The 17,786-nt window shown below is 37.5% G+C and overlaps 1 protein-coding gene across 6 annotated transcripts in view; it reads left to right on the forward strand.

The window, feature by feature from the left end:
• ATP2B1 (ATPase plasma membrane Ca2+ transporting 1) overlaps positions 1–13,591 on the forward strand; it is a 60,496-nt gene extending 46,905 nt beyond the window's left edge. For 4 of the 6 annotated variants that reach the window (XM_030961119.1, XM_030961120.1, XM_030961117.1 and 1 more), the window contains exons 16-22: positions 1,164–1,355; positions 1,557–1,770; positions 1,902–2,113; positions 4,002–4,109; positions 5,935–6,117; positions 6,421–6,507; positions 10,674–13,591. In XM_030961119.1, the coding sequence (XP_030816979.1) occupies positions 1,164–1,355; positions 1,557–1,770; positions 1,902–2,113; positions 4,002–4,109; positions 5,935–6,117; positions 6,421–6,507; positions 10,674–10,985 (1,308 nt within the window). In that variant the 3' untranslated portion in view covers positions 10,986–13,591. Of the gene's footprint in view, positions 1–1,163; positions 1,356–1,556; positions 1,771–1,901; positions 2,114–4,001; positions 4,110–5,934; positions 6,118–6,420; positions 6,575–10,673 lie in introns of all 6 variants that reach the window. The other 2 variants (XM_030961122.1, XM_030961121.1) reach the window with 2 other exon arrangements.
• Positions 13,592–17,786: the final 4,195 nt, after the last annotated feature.

Here is a 17,786-nt window from a genome sequence, read left to right on the forward strand (position 1 = left end):
TCCTCAAGCTTCCTTGTGCCACAGGATTCCTCCTCAGTCTTAAATGTAAGAGGTACACTTTGGTCATGGCAGCTCACTGTAGTCTTAAAGCAATTGAAAGGAAAGAAAAAAATGAAGACCACACTCTCCTATACCACATGCAGAAAAAGAAGGACAGACTCAGATTCTGCTCCTGAAAGAAAAAATGGGAAAGAGATTTCACATCATTCTCAAGGAACTCTTTTCAAAAACATAACTTAAAAATTTGACAGGTACATATGAAATGTTCTCTAGACTGTAACAGTCTTGTTGTAACAAGTATCTTTGTATAGCTGCTGTAGTTGCCCCTGTCAGGGGCAGATTTGTTTATCTGTTTTGAATGTTTCCTGCAGTTGCTGTCTGTGTTCATCAGTGTAAGGAACTATCTTCTCTAACTGCTTATGTAAATAGCACTTAAAATATACCATATGATGTCTAAAGGTACCTTTTAAGGTGTACACATAGCTGTGCAAGTGACTCATTTCCTTGACAAAATGATATATCAAGAGTAGGGATCATTAAGTTTGCTATTGAGTTAGTGGACTTGGAATGCCAAAAGAAAAATTAAGATTTTTTTGAAGTACGTGTCTTCAGGCATCATTGCAGAACACAGTTGTTTGGGTACTGTAGGAGACTAGAAGTGCTTAAAATTTAAGAATGTCATGTTGCTTTGCAATGCATATGCAATTCCATTGCATAGTCTACTGTTCAATGCTAATGCCCTTCTGCAAAAGGCTTTTGGTAATGTTTGTGGTCCTACTGTGTTGCAAGCACATGTGTTGCCTGCTGCTGGAATCCATACAACAAAATAATTAGGGCAGAGCTTGAACTGTAGCACTGCACCATCTGGTGGCCTTCAGCTTGAACAGGGTTCAGTAACATTTCTTTGGGAGAAGTTAACGTGTCTCTACTGTCAACTCTCAAATTTATATTAAGGTCTTTATTTTAAAGAGAGCATTACTTTGTTTTCATTTTTCCAAGACTTTCAAGTAGAACTTGTTTCAATAGGCCTTTATATGCTTATGTTAAAGGAGTCCTTCAGAAGTTGTGCATCCAAGTGAATGCTGACCAAGGGCATAATAGCTTTTGTCATAAAATGTCAGTGCATCCTGTTATATTTCATAATGTTTTTCTTTTCCTATCAGGGTATTGCTGGAACAGACGTAGCTAAAGAAGCTTCTGATATTATCCTTACAGACGACAACTTCACCAGTATTGTTAAAGCAGTTATGTGGGGACGAAATGTCTATGACAGCATCTCCAAATTTCTTCAGTTCCAACTTACTGTCAATGTAGTAGCAGTAATTGTTGCTTTTACAGGAGCATGCATAACACAAGTACGTACCAGTGGGTAATTGTTTCAGCTAATAGACGTTGAAAGAGTCATGATTGATTAATTCTTGAGTTCAAACTTTCACTTAAACAGTAGTCCAAAGATCATAATGCTATTCAGAACATCCCGATATTGTATGATAGATGCCTTTAATAGCTGCAATTTCTGCACTTCTATTGGAGGGTTTATGTATCTATTTTTATAGGATTCTCCACTTAAAGCCGTGCAGATGCTGTGGGTAAATCTCATAATGGACACATTAGCTTCTCTTGCCCTGGCAACAGAACCACCCACTGAAGCTCTTCTGCTGCGGAAGCCTTATGGTAGAAACAAACCTTTGATTTCTCGTACAATGATGAAGAACATTTTGGGTCATGCATTCTACCAGCTTGTAGTGGTCTTCACACTCCTGTTTGCTGGTAAGAATAGTGAGGCTTTACAGAGTTATTCTGAATGTTGTAGGGAGGTGTTTTTTTAAAACTATTTTCTTTGCTGTAGTGTGTGTGTGAAGACACTAATCAGGCTGTTCATAAATACCTTTTATATACAGGTGAGAAAATTTTTGACATTGACAGTGGAAGAAATGCGCCTCTGCATGCTCCTCCTTCAGAGCATTATACTATAGTATTTAATACGTTTGTGATGATGCAGCTTTTTAATGAAATTAATGCCCGAAAGATTCATGGTGAAAGAAATGTTTTTGAAGGAATCTTTAACAACGCTATCTTCTGTTCTATTGTGCTGGGGACATTTGTTGTGCAGGTAAGCAGATTCTTGGAGGGTGGGGGGAAAATACATTTAGTGCACTGATGTACTTGCTTACCTTGGAAATGCCAATCAACTAGTGCCAGAGATCTAATTTCTGCAATGTGGAAAACCTCCAGGGTCAAGCGCACAATAATTAAGTTGTAAGTGCAGCTTGATGGAGTTTTCAAACCTCTTTGAAGTTGGCAATACTGGAATGTTGTATTTGTAGTTACCTTTCAAATTTTCAGCTTCTTTAATTTTATCTTAGTATTCTAATCTCTTGGCAAAATATGAAGAAGTTATGTGTGTCATCTGTTCATTCACCCCTTGCCCCTAAATCTTTCTTATAATATCTACCTGTGTATCTGAATGAGAGTCCATTTAAACAATTATAGAAAAAGAACAACTTCTTTTATTTTCTTAATGAGATTAGGACATGAATAAGCTTTAGAAATTTGAGTATCAGTTTTTACCTTTCTGGTGCAGGAACCAGTGATGCCTACTGGTATATATTGTAGAGGTGCTTATTTTAAGTGAAAAAAATCTAGTATCTAGGGATCTTCTGTTCCAGCACATGGGGGAACTCATAAAAGTTAGTTAGTTAACTCAGTACATGTTAACAAAGGAAATGAAATGATCTTCAGTTGATTGGGTTCACATGCTGGTGTTGAGAAACACCAATTTAAAACAATCTACAGTAAATAGTTTACAATAGTTTAGTTTATTTCCCCCCTCTAAATAGCTTTCACTTTAATTAGTCAGAAGAAATAACAAAGAAATCAGTATACTACTTAATTTCAGAGCCCATTTTCATTTTGGATTAAGTTATTTGGGACACATAACCTACATATTAAGCTTCTCCTTAGACTTGATAATTCATGAAGCTGATGGAAGTTAGATCAGTTCAAGCATTGGAAATGTATGCACTGCTGCTTCACATTAAGTCAGGGAACTTACTCTCTCAGGTTTAGATTTTTATAGATGACACTTCTTCAGAAACTGCTCTTATTTTTGGGGTTACGAATAAGCAGATTGACTGTTGTGCAACCAAGCCAAACATTTAGAAATTACTCCTGACTGCCACTGTGTTTGTTCCCTTTATAAATTTGGCAGACTGAATGCCTTCCCAACTCCTGATTTGTTATCTCAGTGTTTAATTTGGAGTTAAAACAGAAGATACTCTTTGTTTTTTCAGCTGTCAGGTGTCCTACTTAATGGTCAATACTGTCTCCTTTTAATGCCTGCCCTGCTGCTTTGAATTGTTGATTCTCCAGGGCAGACTTTCATGCATATAATTCCTATGCAGAGGGATACCTTGCTCATTAGGGCCCGTACAGCTTGTTGTAATAGCTAAGGCAGTAGGAGCTCATTTAATTTAGCTTTTGTGCTCTCTGCCCCCTTCCCCCAAGATTTACTACATGTGGTGATTTAAAGTCTGATATTTAACACTGATGTGATACATAGTAATATCCTGTAGAATTACTTGTGAGATATTTCATGTCATATGGATCTATGAATTCTATTAATACAAATTTCTGGATCTTGGACTTAGTTCCAAGAGGGGTGTTCATAGCAAAAGTAATCACTGTACATTTGTAGCATCAAATGCACACTGTAATCATGAAATGAAGGGAAAAAAATTCAAGCAAAATTGAGGAGTCAGCAAGTTTTCATGAGTGTGACATTTGAAGAATGAATGGGTAGTTCTTGAAATGCTGAAAAGTGGAAGAATATGGCATAGGTTTGGAAACTTGCTCAAACTGCTAAGACAATGAAAGAATATGCTTAATAAGATGGGAAATCCCATGTTCTCTTGCTGACCGGTCTGTTGTGATCTTAAAGCATTAGGGAATTTTCTAGCAACAGGTCACTGATATATGTTTAATTATGTTTTTCTTCACAGATAATTATTGTGCAGTTTGGTGGAAAGCCTTTCAGTTGCTCAGAACTCTCAATTGAACAGTGGCTGTGGTCCATTTTCCTGGGCATGGGCACACTACTTTGGGGCCAGGTAAACTAGGATTTTTCAAAATGCCAAATGTCTACTTGCAACAGTATACTTTAAATGGAAAAAAACCCCACACTGTATTTAGCATTCAGATCTTTCAAGTGGACTATATGAATATATGAAGACTAACAGTAAATATTAATTACAATTGACTTGTTCAATAGATGTAAAAAGTCTTTAGTTGAATATTCCTCAGAGGTTGTCAATTGTTAACATTTCATAACTAGATCCTGTGGCTGGTTTGTTTAGCAATTTTTAACTAGAAGCAACTGTAGTTACCTTTTAAATATGAAATTATATCAGCCAGATATGAGTACCAGAAAATGTGGTAAGAATACAAGATGCAATGAACACGCTAATGTTAAAATATCTCTAACTTGGTGCTTAGAAGTTTTCTTGAAAAATGAGATTTGCTAAATTTGTCAGTATTTTCTTGATTTAAAAACCTCCCAGAGTAGCAAGAAATGCAGCAAAACTCAAACCAACTTTCTTTTAATCGTTATTTGCATAATTGTGGCATAATTGAAAAGTCTTCCCACTTAGTAAGCCATTACATTTGGACTTTTATTTCCTTTCCCCTCCCCCCAGAGTGTCATTACTATTGCATGCACAACAGTGCTTGTAAGCAGCAAGCTTATTTACGTGAAACTTTAGAGCTACAGAGTTTTCTATTATTTAATGACATAGTTGTCTAAACTTTTCATACCACATGAAGAGTTTTCCATTACAGTTTCTTTCCTTCCACTAAGTAAAAGACACTTCATGTTTCACCATAAAATTGGTAGGATGAATTTTAGTTGTAAATACATACATAGATGTATGTTCTAAAAGTGACTAAGCTTTTTAACAAGGTTCTCTGGAAAATTAATTATTTAAAAAAAATCAAATAGAGTCACTCTGAGGTGACTCCTAGGAGAGAATCAAGATGGCTTGAAATACCTTTGACCCAAAGTATCTTGCAAGGGCAAAGCTTCCCTACTGCCATTCATGCTGCTCTAGCATCTCATTAAATTCAAAGAGCTTGAATTTTCTGAGAATAATAGAAACTGAAGTGTGAGCTGGGAGCATTCATAGTAGCAGTTTCAGCATAAAGGGCTGTTTATCTTGCTTTTGGTGCAGACTTTTTTCCTCTGCAGCTGCAAAAATGGTCTAGGTTTGTAATGATCAAGGAAAGCAGTCTTGGAATTTATCTGAATCTGCTAGATTTAATATACCGAAAAATGACTCCCCTTAACCACATGTAGTTTTTGTTTAAGATACATAAATTGCTATACACCAAGCAGCAAAGTAACGGCTTGAGATACATAAAATTTCAGAAACATCACTCACCTTGCAAATGGATTGATATCTCCCAGGTCACAAATGAATGAATGTCTCTTCTGTGATTCTGAATTAATTGTGGTTACTTTAGTTGATGGAGGTCTCACTTGAGGTGACAAGTCATGCTCATCAAACTGATGAAACTGTAAAAGCTCTAGATAAAAGTACAATCTACAGGATTAATGGCTTTTTGTAGTTTCAGTACTGCTCCTTCCTGGCATTGTCAAGTAATGTTAATGTGGAATTCTTTGTCCCTGGCAAGGTTGTTTTTTAGTCCAAGTTTAATTTCGCACCTTGGTTGAGGTAGTAAGTATATTCACAGCTTTGCAGCTATTCAGCTGGAGTGATTGTTCTACATTGATGCACTCATTCTGTCTATGTAACTAAGTTTTTTCAATTTTGCTAATTGTATGCAGGATATCTGTTAAGCCTTAAGACTGGTATTACTCTTTTTTTTTTTTTGTTAAACAAAGAATAATCCTGATTTATGTATTTCATCCACTGTTAGTTGATTTCAACAATTCCAACCAGCCGACTGAAATTCCTTAAAGAAGCTGGTCATGGAACACAAAAGGAAGAGATTCCTGAAGAAGAACTAGCAGAAGATGTAGAAGAGATTGATCATGCTGAGAGAGAATTGCGTCGTGGTCAGATCTTGTGGTTTAGGGGCCTAAACAGGATACAAACTCAGGTATGGTCTTGAAAAAGGTAGGATACAATGGGTGTTATGAGGGAAATTTCTCCATTTTTGACTAAGGTGGCTGTTCTAACTGGTGTGACTGAGACTATCAAAAGGGGGTATGGATGGATGTGTAATCCCTCAGGGTCCTCTGTTTTCTTCAGCTTTAAATGCAACTCTTGCCTGTTTATCTGCTCTGTTTTTAAAAAGTGCCTTTTTTTCTTTACTTTTTGTGTGTTATAGATGGGATGGTCCTTTCTCTTGTTCTCTCTCTCTCTTGCTGAGCAAGCTGTCACAATCTCTGATTCCTTGCAGATGGATGTAGTGAATGCTTTCCAGAGTGGAAGTACCATTCAGGGGGCTCTAAGGCGGCAACCCTCCATCGCCAGCCAGCACCATGATGTAACAAATATTTCTACCCCTACACATGTAGTGTTTTCCTCTACTACTGCTTCTACTACTGTGGGGTGTGAGTGTGTGTTCCTAAAGTGCATGAAATTAACATTTCCTAATTCACGTACCTAACGTTTCTCATTTTCTCCTTAGTACTTAAAATCATCGTTCAGGCTTTTATAGAGCTCTTCCACAAAGTGGAGTCCTCAAGACTTTTTTTTCTTAGAGGGCTGAGAACAGGTGGAACAGTTTCAACAAAAGACTTTAATGCGAAAGCTGTGAGCCTGCACATCCTGTGCCTTCATCCATTTGTGTACAGAGGGAGTTTTAAGATAAAAAGGGAAAACTGTTGTAAATTTTCGAGTATATGCCTCTTAGGGTGACTTGCATTGAATAAGTGAATTAACTGTATAATCATGGACCCAGGTCAACAAAAATAGATCTCTTGCACTGTAGTACAAGCAATACTTAAGTAAGCAAGCTGATTTGGAAGCAAACGGTATGTTGAAGTTATGAATGTAGTTAGAACATGGAGCACTAAATGCATTTTCTTTGTAGCCTGTAAGGAACTTTATGAATCTCTGCTTTCATTGGACCTTTTTTACTGAATAACAACTTTTTCAACATCAGGATTCAGGTGGCGAAACAAGGTTTCTAAAATGCATACAAGTCAGAAGAAATGCAAGTTAGCTAATATAAAAAGGAAAAAAAATTAAGCATTAAATGGCAAAACTTTCATTTGAATCTGAAGGGTTCTTTTTCCTCTCTAGGTTCTTCTGGGAGCAGTTCATAAGCCATCAGTGACAGCGAAGTTTGTCTCACCTCAATTCTACCAACTCTATCTTGTGCTCTAAGTGGCATTTCAGTTTCAGCCTTCCTCTCTGTAGAGGCTGGAGATTTATTTACTCTTGGATGTAGGCCTAAACTCTGGAGCCAGAAGATGCATAGTAGTTGTAGTTGAATACTGATAGCCAAATTCTTTGTTCAGAGTTTTCCACCTTAATACATGTTTAACTTTCTTCTCTAACTTCCTAGAGACGGGTTAAATAATTGGTTTTTTAAAATAACTCTGAGAGGGCTTCTTCTCCCCCTTCCCCTCCCTGCTTAAACTTTCAGATTACCAGATGGATGAAGACCCTTAATTTCAGGAGCTGTCTTAAGTGAAATGGTGAAATCTTCAGACTTTATTTATTTATTTATTTTTATTATTATTTTTGGGCTCAGCCAGAATTGTGTGTGAGCTTGCACAAGTATTTACCTCTGTATTTGTTCTCCGGTGTCAAGACAGGTATTTCCCTGCAGTAATACTGAGAAGCTCAGCTCACAAATTTGCATGCCTCAAGAACACAAAATGAAAAGTAGATTTAACACTTAAGGATGCACAGGATTGCATCTCCTAGTTAAAATGCTAATTAGTAACCTGTATCCCTAACTACACTCCAGAACATTAATTAGACATTCAGAATTCTCTAGAGAGCAATGTCATTCCATGCTGCTATTTGAGCAGAATCTACTAGGCACTGCAGCATCTCATTGCATCAAATGACCAATGCAGATACAGAGCTACCATAGCAGAGAACTAGTTTTTTATCCTCACTATTACAGCCTTCTGCTACACCCTCCAGAAGAGCAGCTTTTGAGAACTAATATAGATTAATGGGAAGCAGATGTGTTATTGTCTCATTTTGGAGCTGCTTGATGGAAAATAGTTCCTATGAAGTAAGGTTGCAACTCTTAAGCAGCCATCTGATTAGGAGGATTTGGAGTGCCAACTGCATTCCTTGCTATTCTGGTACTAATATGAGGAAGGCCTGATGACAGTATGAATTACACTTAACAAATTGTCTTGTTTGCACCTCACTTACATGATTTATTTATAGTTATCCCTCTAGTTTAATTATCTTGAGTGGTTGAAAATAGAGCCTTCAAAACACTTTCTTTTAAAGTGCTGAAAGTTTGATTTCTGCCTTTGTGGGTGGACTCTGAGGGTCCTGGGCTTGCTGTAGTGTCTAGTCCACTTGTGTAGTATGCATTCTGCATGGGCACCAAGCCTTTATTGTGGGTATGCATATATTCTATGATAATTACAGCTGTCCTCTTAAGCCAATATTGTTTTTCATTGCTGCTGATGTTTTAGATTCTCATCTGTAAGCAATGAACAAACAGTCCCATGAGACATTCATATTTCATTCTGCCACACAAAAGGCACAGTGGGATGTAACATGCTAAATAAAGTCATTGCAAGCTTTCAGTCTGGTATTGTCACTGCTAATTTTCTTGGTAAGTGCCAGTCCAGTTTAGGCAGCTGGCTGGACTTATTTAAACCTTGTATAATGCGTCAACTCCTTGACAGTGTGCTCAATTCTTTTCATGCCATGAACAGTAAAGTACTAGCTGCTGTTATAATCTTTTCTCCAGCACATTCACTCTCTTTTCTGTCCTCCCCTTACTGGTAGTTATGTCCTCTCCCTTGATCATGTGCCCCATCCCTGTTTCCCCTTATTCCCTGTGCCTTCTTCCCTTGCCTCCATGGTTAATTGGGCTCAGCATGTACCTGTAGTATAAAAATAGGGACACAATCACTTTGGAGTAAAATTCTTTGTGCACGTGGTCTGAGGGAGTAGAGGTGGGGAAACAATGTTACTTCTAGAACACAGTTGAGACATGAGACTTTATCATGTGCAGTGGTTCCATGTAACCAATTTGATTTAAGACATTGCTTTTGGGGAGCCCTTCTCTGTTTACAGTGAACTTCCCAGGTGTATCTTAGCTGTTTTGAAGTCTCTGCTCTTGATCTGCTTGACCTTCTAGCTTCATTCCCTCACCTGGAAGTCACTTTATTTTTCCTGTTGAGGAACTCTGGAAGCACTAGTCATGATGTGTTTCTCAGCTTGAAACAAGTCATCTTGGATGTGCTAAGAAAAGCTTTAAATTTGACTTGCTGTTTGTAACAGCAAGTTCTTGTTTACTACAGAGTTGCTCTGCTGCTTACTATTTAACACTATTTCACACTGCTTTGCTGGAGACTTGCTCAGGGTAGGGATGTTGAGAATTGAATAAGGAGTCAACAGGAGGGGGAAACTGTCTCGGGAAAAGTGTTGGATAAACGAGTGAATGACTTCTGCCTCAGCTTACTTGTTTTATCAGTTCAAGAATGGATCCTCAATTTCTCTAGTTGATCAGGGAAACACAAGGCATGGGAGAAGGGGGGGCATGGGCAGCTGGTTTCATCATTCAAATAACAGGAAAGTTTAAATTCAAGTCAGCCTGGACATGCACAATTTGCAAAATAAAGCTGTACTTTCTTTTGTATCTAATTTAACTATGAAAGGTTTATTTATTATTTTTGTTAGCTTTCTGATTCAAAAAATATTAAACAGCCAAACAGTCCTCAGCCTGGGAACTGTGTCCATGAATTCAATGTAAATCGAAGACTCAGCAAAGGCTGATCATCCTGCTTTTCTCGTACTTGGCATTACTTAAGTAGTTTCTTCAAAGTTACAACCTGTCCTGGCTACTAAACTGTACAACACAGTATTCAATTTCCTAGTTCTGGCCTTAAGTTTCCAAAGCACTGTTCACTGAGGAGCTTTCTCTAGAGTGGTAAATGGCTATATACTCGAATATTTACAGCTGTTACAGCGGTATCCTTTTTTGCATGACTTCGTAAATGTTTGTTCATTGTGGCATTGGCTTACACTTGCTTGGCTTTTTCATACTCAGTTGACATCCTAATTCCTAGCATGAGAATTAGTGACCCTTTTATCCCCTAACTTATTTTCAGCCTCTCCCCTCCTTCCCTCCCTCCAATCTCACCCAAATATTCAATAAAACACTCATAGAGATTTATTTAATTTTTGAATAAGTAAATATTTGTTGGCCTCACTTCTGAAAAATGCTTAGCCCATGTTAAATAATTAAACAACTCTAGTGCCATGTCTGAATTTTAGGGCCCTTCAGCTTTTTGCAGTACTTTCACAATTTTTATTCCTACTGTGTACACTGGCAGTGCCCTACTGAAATGCTCTTCATTTTTTACAGTTTATTGCAAGTTCCACTGCATCATACAAATTTGATTCACTCATGTCTAGCTGTTTGTGGATTCAAACTCATAAGAACCATGCCATTATCAGTAAATATGCAGCATTTTAACAATACTTTTTCTTTGTTTACAGATCCGAGTGGTGAATGCATTTCGTAGCTCCTTGTACGAGGGGCTAGAGAAACCTGAGACACGAAGTTCAATTCACAATTTTATGACGCATCCTGAGTTTAGAATAGAAGACTCCGAGCCTCATATTCCCCTTATTGATGATACTGATGCTGAAGATGATGCTCCAACAAAACGCAACTCTAGTCCCCCTCCCTCTCCCAATAGAAATAACAATGCGGTTGACAGTGGAATTCACCTTACAACAGACAAGAACAAGTCTGCTACCTCTTCATCCCCAGGGAGCCCACTACATAGTTTGGAAACATCACTCTGATTGTAAGCTGAATGTTAACACACTAGCTGCATTGTAAAGAAATTGAAACTGGGTCTCTTCACACATTATGATGGACAAGATGATATTCTTGTCTTGGACTTCAACAGAAGAAACACTTGTACGAATGTAGATTTATTTTTTTAAAAAAAAGCTTTCTGCCAGACTGGAGGGTGCTTTTCTGGGGGTGGGAGTAATAATGAACTCTGACAGATAAACAGTAACTCAGCATAAGTGACCTGTGGATCATCTGTTGTACTAAGAATGGTCCTGAAGAGTGTGTTAGCAGAGCTTTAGTTTATCATGATCCTTTTCTGAGGGGAAAGCTGGGAAGGGCAAGGAGGCCCTGGATCATTGCATTGATACTTTAATTTCTGCTGTTGGCTGTTAATAATTTGGATTATTTATGTTTATAAATGATACAGATCTGTTTACAAGGTTTGTAGATACTTTTTTGTTCCTGTTCATAGATGGGAAGCTTCCTTATAAATGATGCAGAGAAGATGAAAAACAAAACAAAAAAAACCAAAAAAACTAGTCCTTCAAATACTGCTGTATTTTCAGGAAAAGGGTGTTTCTATTGAAACTGTACTAAATTTTGCCTGCAATTTACCTTGTTAAATATTGTAGATAAATTGCTACTACTAATAGCCAAATAGATAACACTAATGCTTTGTAAAAACATGAGCAGTGGTGTTCTAATGAAGTTATGGCCTCTGTCCTAATTAGTTTCTTAAATACATTTACTACTTAATGGTTTTGAAACAACTGTTTAATTTTTAAAAATTTTGAGAAACTTAATGAATAACTTTTGTTCAGAACTTAGTAGGATTGTTTAATGCAGGACATCAGTACATGATGGAACTTGCTTGAAATATTTCTGTTATCTCGGGCAAAATGGATTAAATCAAAATACATCAGAATCTTAGTCCTTTGTTTTTGTCTAATCATGTTAGTTTAGTGCTGTCTTGGTGAACTGTGAGTGGAACTGTGATTTTTTTCTAATCTATAGAATCCTTCATGCAGCATGAGGGCTGTTGGCATTTTGAAAGGTTGTTAGTGGGTAGCATACATGTTCTCCTTTTTGTTTTTAAAACTTGTTTGTAAACATGAATAAATCTGCCCTTTTGTTAAAATAAAATTGCAGCAATGGTTTCTTACAGATTTTTTTTTCTCAGCTCCTTCACTGGAAATACAGAAGGTACTCTTTTGTGTTACTGGTTACCTTTAAACTGAAATTTCAAGATGGTAACAGCCCCACTCCAAATAGCTCTCTGGGTAAATGGAATCATGATGGCTGCCTCCAGAATGAATGTAAGTTAAGGTACTCAAAAGTCTTCACTGAGCCAAAAGGATACTCATGGGAAATTATCAGGTCTGCCTGAAATTCCGAGACTTACTGTGAGTACCGTGTAATAAATGTATCTCTGACTGCTTAAGTGAGGGAGACTGAGAACTGACATAAAGCACAGGTGAAATGCACCAGAACTGATCAGCTAGAGATTGACTGAAGAAGTTATGATCTGCCTCTGCTGTATTGTTCAGACAGCGAAGGATGATGAAACAGTACTTGGTCTCGCACTTCCTCATGTTTTCTTGGTCCAATACTGCTTAAAAGAGCAACAGAAGACATGAGTTGTAAGATTTTCTTTTTCCAGCTCTGTATTCTTAAAAATACCAAATGATTTTTTTGGTCAAATAATCCAGAATTGTGGACATTTTTTAAAGCGGTCCCTTCAAAGGACTGCAAGAATTATGTTGGCAATGAGGAAGGAGATAATAGTGGAGCTAACTGCAGAAATGAGCAGGTTGGGAAGCTCAAGCACATCTTTCCCTTGTGGTGGGGTACATGCATGCTTGGGGTTGTCCTTTAGTGGATATTGTTCAACCTGTGGCACTGTATCCCACTGTCAACCACTCCTGAATTCCATCTTTTCTATTGTACTTCAGTAAATACACTGAATTCTAGGCAAGGGGGTCGAGGGTGGGGGGGTTGCACTTGACACTTTGTATAGTGATTTCTCCCACATGTTTCTAGCACTTTTCTTACATCATAGTTCTTATCTAGAGCGCTTGGTTGGGGGGTCAGTTTTTATGTAAGCTATTTTCTCTTTACTACAAAAGTCAGATAAGCACTGGCTTAAAATAAAGGGAGTTTTCTTTACCTGTGAAGTACACTGCCATGTGGAAAACTATCTTCGTTTAACTTCATTAATGAGTAATGATTTGACTTCATTTCAAAACAAACTTTAATTTTCCCCTCTTCTCTAGGTGTGATCATGACTGCATGTTAATCTTTTTTGGAATAATATCTACACTTAAACCTTTTGTGGGGGGTGGGATGGTGAATGTAGGCTTTGTACATCGCTGGTCCCTCTTGATTCTGTTAACATCAATGTGCTGTTCTTGCAGGAAACATCCTTACAGAAATAAGGAAAAGTTGTTTAAGAGGGGGGTATGCTTTCTTTGTGATCTCAAGAAATCATAACATTGCCTAGATTATGAAATGGTTTTCACTAAGCTCATGAGGCCTTCATTGCCTTTCTGGTTGTAAGGTTTACTTGTCTTTCTTCTTGTAACTGAAATAAATAAAAGTGCTGTTCATCTCAGTCTGTATGGGGACTGAAATTCTTGAATGTCAGTACAGTACGGATTTAATCCTGAAATGCATGCCAGTTGTATAAAACAGCTCTTGCTACAATTTTGCACTCATTTGCTTTGAAGAGGTCATGGTATATAGTGTACATGGTTGAGTGATAGTGACTTGGAACATAATTCTAAACTGAGTGGCTTAAAATGGGGTTTCCTGGGTGGGATGTCTCCTATAGCTGTGTACATCTTAGCACACGTCATCTTGGCTCTGAAGGACGTCTGAAAACAGTAACTAATATAAGAGGACTTTTTTTTTTTTTTTTCCATATTGGCCTTAATAGGAAGAGGAAAATGCTGCATCACGGAGTAGTCTGGAACCAAATGCCTTAATGCTAAATAAGTGGGTAAATGCAGAGGTCTATAGCAAGTACAAGCAGCCAAAAAATATGAAGTAACATACTCACAGGCTTTCTTAGAATAACAGCAGATTTTCCTATATGTTTTGAAGTAAGCAAGCAAATGTAATATTCATGGAAGTATAACTTGTGTATATTGAGTATTGGAAAGTGATTCCAAAGGCCTGGTAAGTTCAATTTTTACTGCCAGTAGTTCTAGCCTTTGCAGAGCTCTAGAATAATCCAGATCATAGTTAGCATTACATAGATTAAAGTAGAATATCTTAATGCCTGTACTACTTTTCTAATGCAAATACTTGGTTTTAAAGAGTTGCTGCTTTTTTCCACCTGCACCCTCTCCCCCAGCAGTGCATTTCTTCTGATCTTACAGATTTCAAGCCCTCACTGAAGTACCTTAATTTTGTTGGATGAGCCTGGCCAGCATGAAGGGTCCAGCTCCAATTTATCTCCAGATTGATTAGGCCTGCTTATTCAGGACCATGTCATGAGAAATTCTGGGCCAGAATAAAGAGCCTCATAGCTGTTCCTGCCAATCTTCTCCCCTGAACTGTATCCAGAAATACCTAGCCACCTTCCTCAGGAGGTTGTAGCATACATCAAGGAGATATGACTTAGTTTTTTAAACAGAAGGCTCCTACAGGTACTACTTGTCCTTTGTACTCCAAGATGAGGGTTTGCTAAGAAAATGATGGCATGAGCTTAGACAACTGAGAAAAGACAACACGTAAAAGCACACTAGATAGTGACCCTTTACTACTGTTATGTACACCTAATGTAGGGTTTTTTTACAAAATTTTTTTTACAAAATTTATACAATCCTTGGCTTACCTCAAATAGAAGACAGTGGGAATTTAAACTTGAAAAAATAACTAACAGGAGTATTTCGGGGAATTAACAGCTTTGGGAGGAAGTGTACATTCTGGAATACTGGAACATCATCTCACATTCAATCCAAAGTGTCAATCCAAACCTGTAGCAGCAGTTGCTCACTAAAATGGAAGTGCATTCTGGATCCCTTTGAGCCTTGCACATGTAGCAGTATCTAACTGTTCTGAGCATCTCCACTGGCTTTCCTAGGCTGCCTTTTTTGCAGGGCACGAAGTTGAATTATGCTGAAAGACTGTAAGTATGATCATACAGAAAACTTTTCAATGTCTTCCTCCTTGGTAAAGGAGGCCTCCTTGGCCTTGGTTTCACTCTATGGCAACTGCTCAGGCACAGAATGAATATTGGCTTTTCCTGTTTTAAAGCTCTCAGTCTCTTGTAGAGAATTGGGGTGTACTGTTCAAATGCTTTGTGTGAAAAGCCTCCCAAAGCTTTTGATTTAAGATATAATAAAAACCACAAAGCCAGTCTACAAATAAACCCTGGAAGATATGCTTGTTATCTTTGACAATTTCAGTATTACAAATACAGGATTTAACTTGACTTTCTCAGCTTTCCACAAGTTGGTTGCTCTGATGGCTGCTAGGTACAAAGCCTCTTCAGTTATGACCTAAGGTTGTTGCAAGATCTGAAGGTAAGCCTGTATTTGGCAGATATTTATGGGGAAGTACATAGCTTATTTTGAATACTGTGCTGGCAGCTTCTGCATAGTGTTTTGTGCTATGTATTTTAGGAGAGAATCTGCAAAATGAACAATTTACAAAATTCAGATGCATGCAATAGGACCTGTAAAAGGATACATGAGTGGCACAGAATACTTGAAATAGGAAATTCTTCCAACTGATATTTTGGTAGAAACCAGGATTTTGTTTTGGACAACACTGCTTTAGAGATGGGAAGATTTTTCTTTAATCACTTGCCATGTATTGGCCATTAATGTTCTGATCAGTGCAACAATTTAATTCATTGAGGACCATCACTCAAAAAGCATTCTAATAAACAAGTGTTTTTAAATAAAAAGAAAACTCCGGAGAAGGTACTTTTCTGTCATATTTTAATTTCCCTAAAAGATGAGTCATTCTTAGCTTCTTTCCTTTTGCCAAATCCACTAGGCTCTGCTCTAGTAAATCTAGCAGTACATAGACATAAATTACAACTTGGTAACTCCTTCCTGTCTTCCCCCTTCCAGTCTGCTAAGGATGATTACAGGGAATCAGTGAAGGACAGATGGGGTAGGATGTGCAGTTGTGGATTTGTCTCTTTTATCATATTTCTATCTTGCCTTTTGATCCTCTCTTCTGCTTTCTTCTTCAAGTTCTCACCCACTCTCAGTAAATTTTGGGAGTACTTTTTATATGGCAGCATCTTTTGGTGCTCTCTCAACATGATCTGTGAAAAGAACTGGCTTTGGGAAAATAAAGAATGAAAGAGACAGACAGCTTTTTTTTTTCCCCATTAGAAAAAAAACCGCTATGAGTTTCATGACGAAGTTTTTAAGCCCAAAAGAATTTGCAGGCCAAATATCACCAGAATGGCTTGGCTAGTTACTTAGCCTATAAAGATTCATAACACAGCTAAATTGATCCCATTATAAGAAATTAGTTTCTGATTTTCCCAGCCAGTCAAAAGTGACAGCACATGAAACTGCCTGAACATTAGAAAACACACAGAGAGGTTAAGGAGTCTTCGTCCTTGGAGACACTCAGAACTCAGCTAGACACAGCCCTGAGCAGCCTGCTGTAGCTGATGTTGCTTTTAGCAGGGGTTTGGAAAAGATAACCTGCAGAGGCCCTTGCCAACCTCAGTAATTCTCTGATCCTGAAATTCTTGAGCTGGATGTAATTCTATTGGGTTTCTTCATTATGCTCATGGATATTATTTCCATATATAGATGGAATTCAACAAAGACATCAGTCACTGGAACAATCAAACCTAAAGGAAAGCAAGGAAGCAACTGACTATTTTCTTTCTCTTATCTTAAACTGACCTGACCAAAAGGCTTGCTGATATTTGCCTGTTGTAATGCTTACTGTGGTAGCAGAGCTTGGATCACTTCTGCTCTAGTAAATCTTCTTGAATCATGACTGGCAGTCTGTAGTTCATAGGAAAGCTGATAGATTTTAACATGACCTATAGAAAGCTGCAGACCTGTGGAAATCATCTTCTCTTCAAGGAGAGGATTTCTCAATTTGTTATTTGCCTCTTTCAGGTGTAGAAAGAAAAAAAAATTAGCTGTTTCTAAGGGAAATTTAAGTCCAGCTTATTTGAAGATTTGTGTGGTTTCCTTGCTGTGCTCACTACTTGGGACTTTCTTGAAAGACCCTGGACCTTTTTTTTTCCTGCTTTCAAGTGTTTAAGATCAGCTTTTAAAAAAGATTCTCTTGCAGGCATATAAAGTTAGTGAAATTTATATTATTCTAATGGATCAAGACAAAGAGCACTGAAAAGTATGTTTTTAGTCATAGAAGGCCATAATTTACCTGGAATTGAGAAGCTAACTTTTCTCCTTATCTTAGTTCATGGAGTGGTGGTATAACAGGCTTTTATCTAATTGAGCAAAGTATAGGTGAAATTAAATGAAATGCCATATCAGTTCTGATCCTGCATACAAATGCTGCCTTCTTCTGCAGCAGAAATATTTTGCTACTCTTAAAGAACTTAGTGTTGTATCAGAATTGGATTCTCTTTTTATTGGCTCTCACATAACTGTCTATAAAACTTTAATGCTAATGTAAGAAGACATTATGAAACTGCCATTCTGATCTACAAAATGTTGCAATACAAAAAAGTTTCAAAGAGTCCATACATAACCTGCATAGTAAAACCAGCTGCCTGGCTGATCAAATGTCATAGTAATGAGATGATTTAACCCAAAATTTGACATTCTAACTATTGAAGAAATAGCTGAGTT

Source organism: Camarhynchus parvulus, chromosome 1A, assembly GCF_901933205.1.
Source record: "Camarhynchus parvulus chromosome 1A, STF_HiC, whole genome shotgun sequence".
NCBI lineage: Eukaryota > Metazoa > Chordata > Aves > Passeriformes > Thraupidae > Camarhynchus > Camarhynchus parvulus.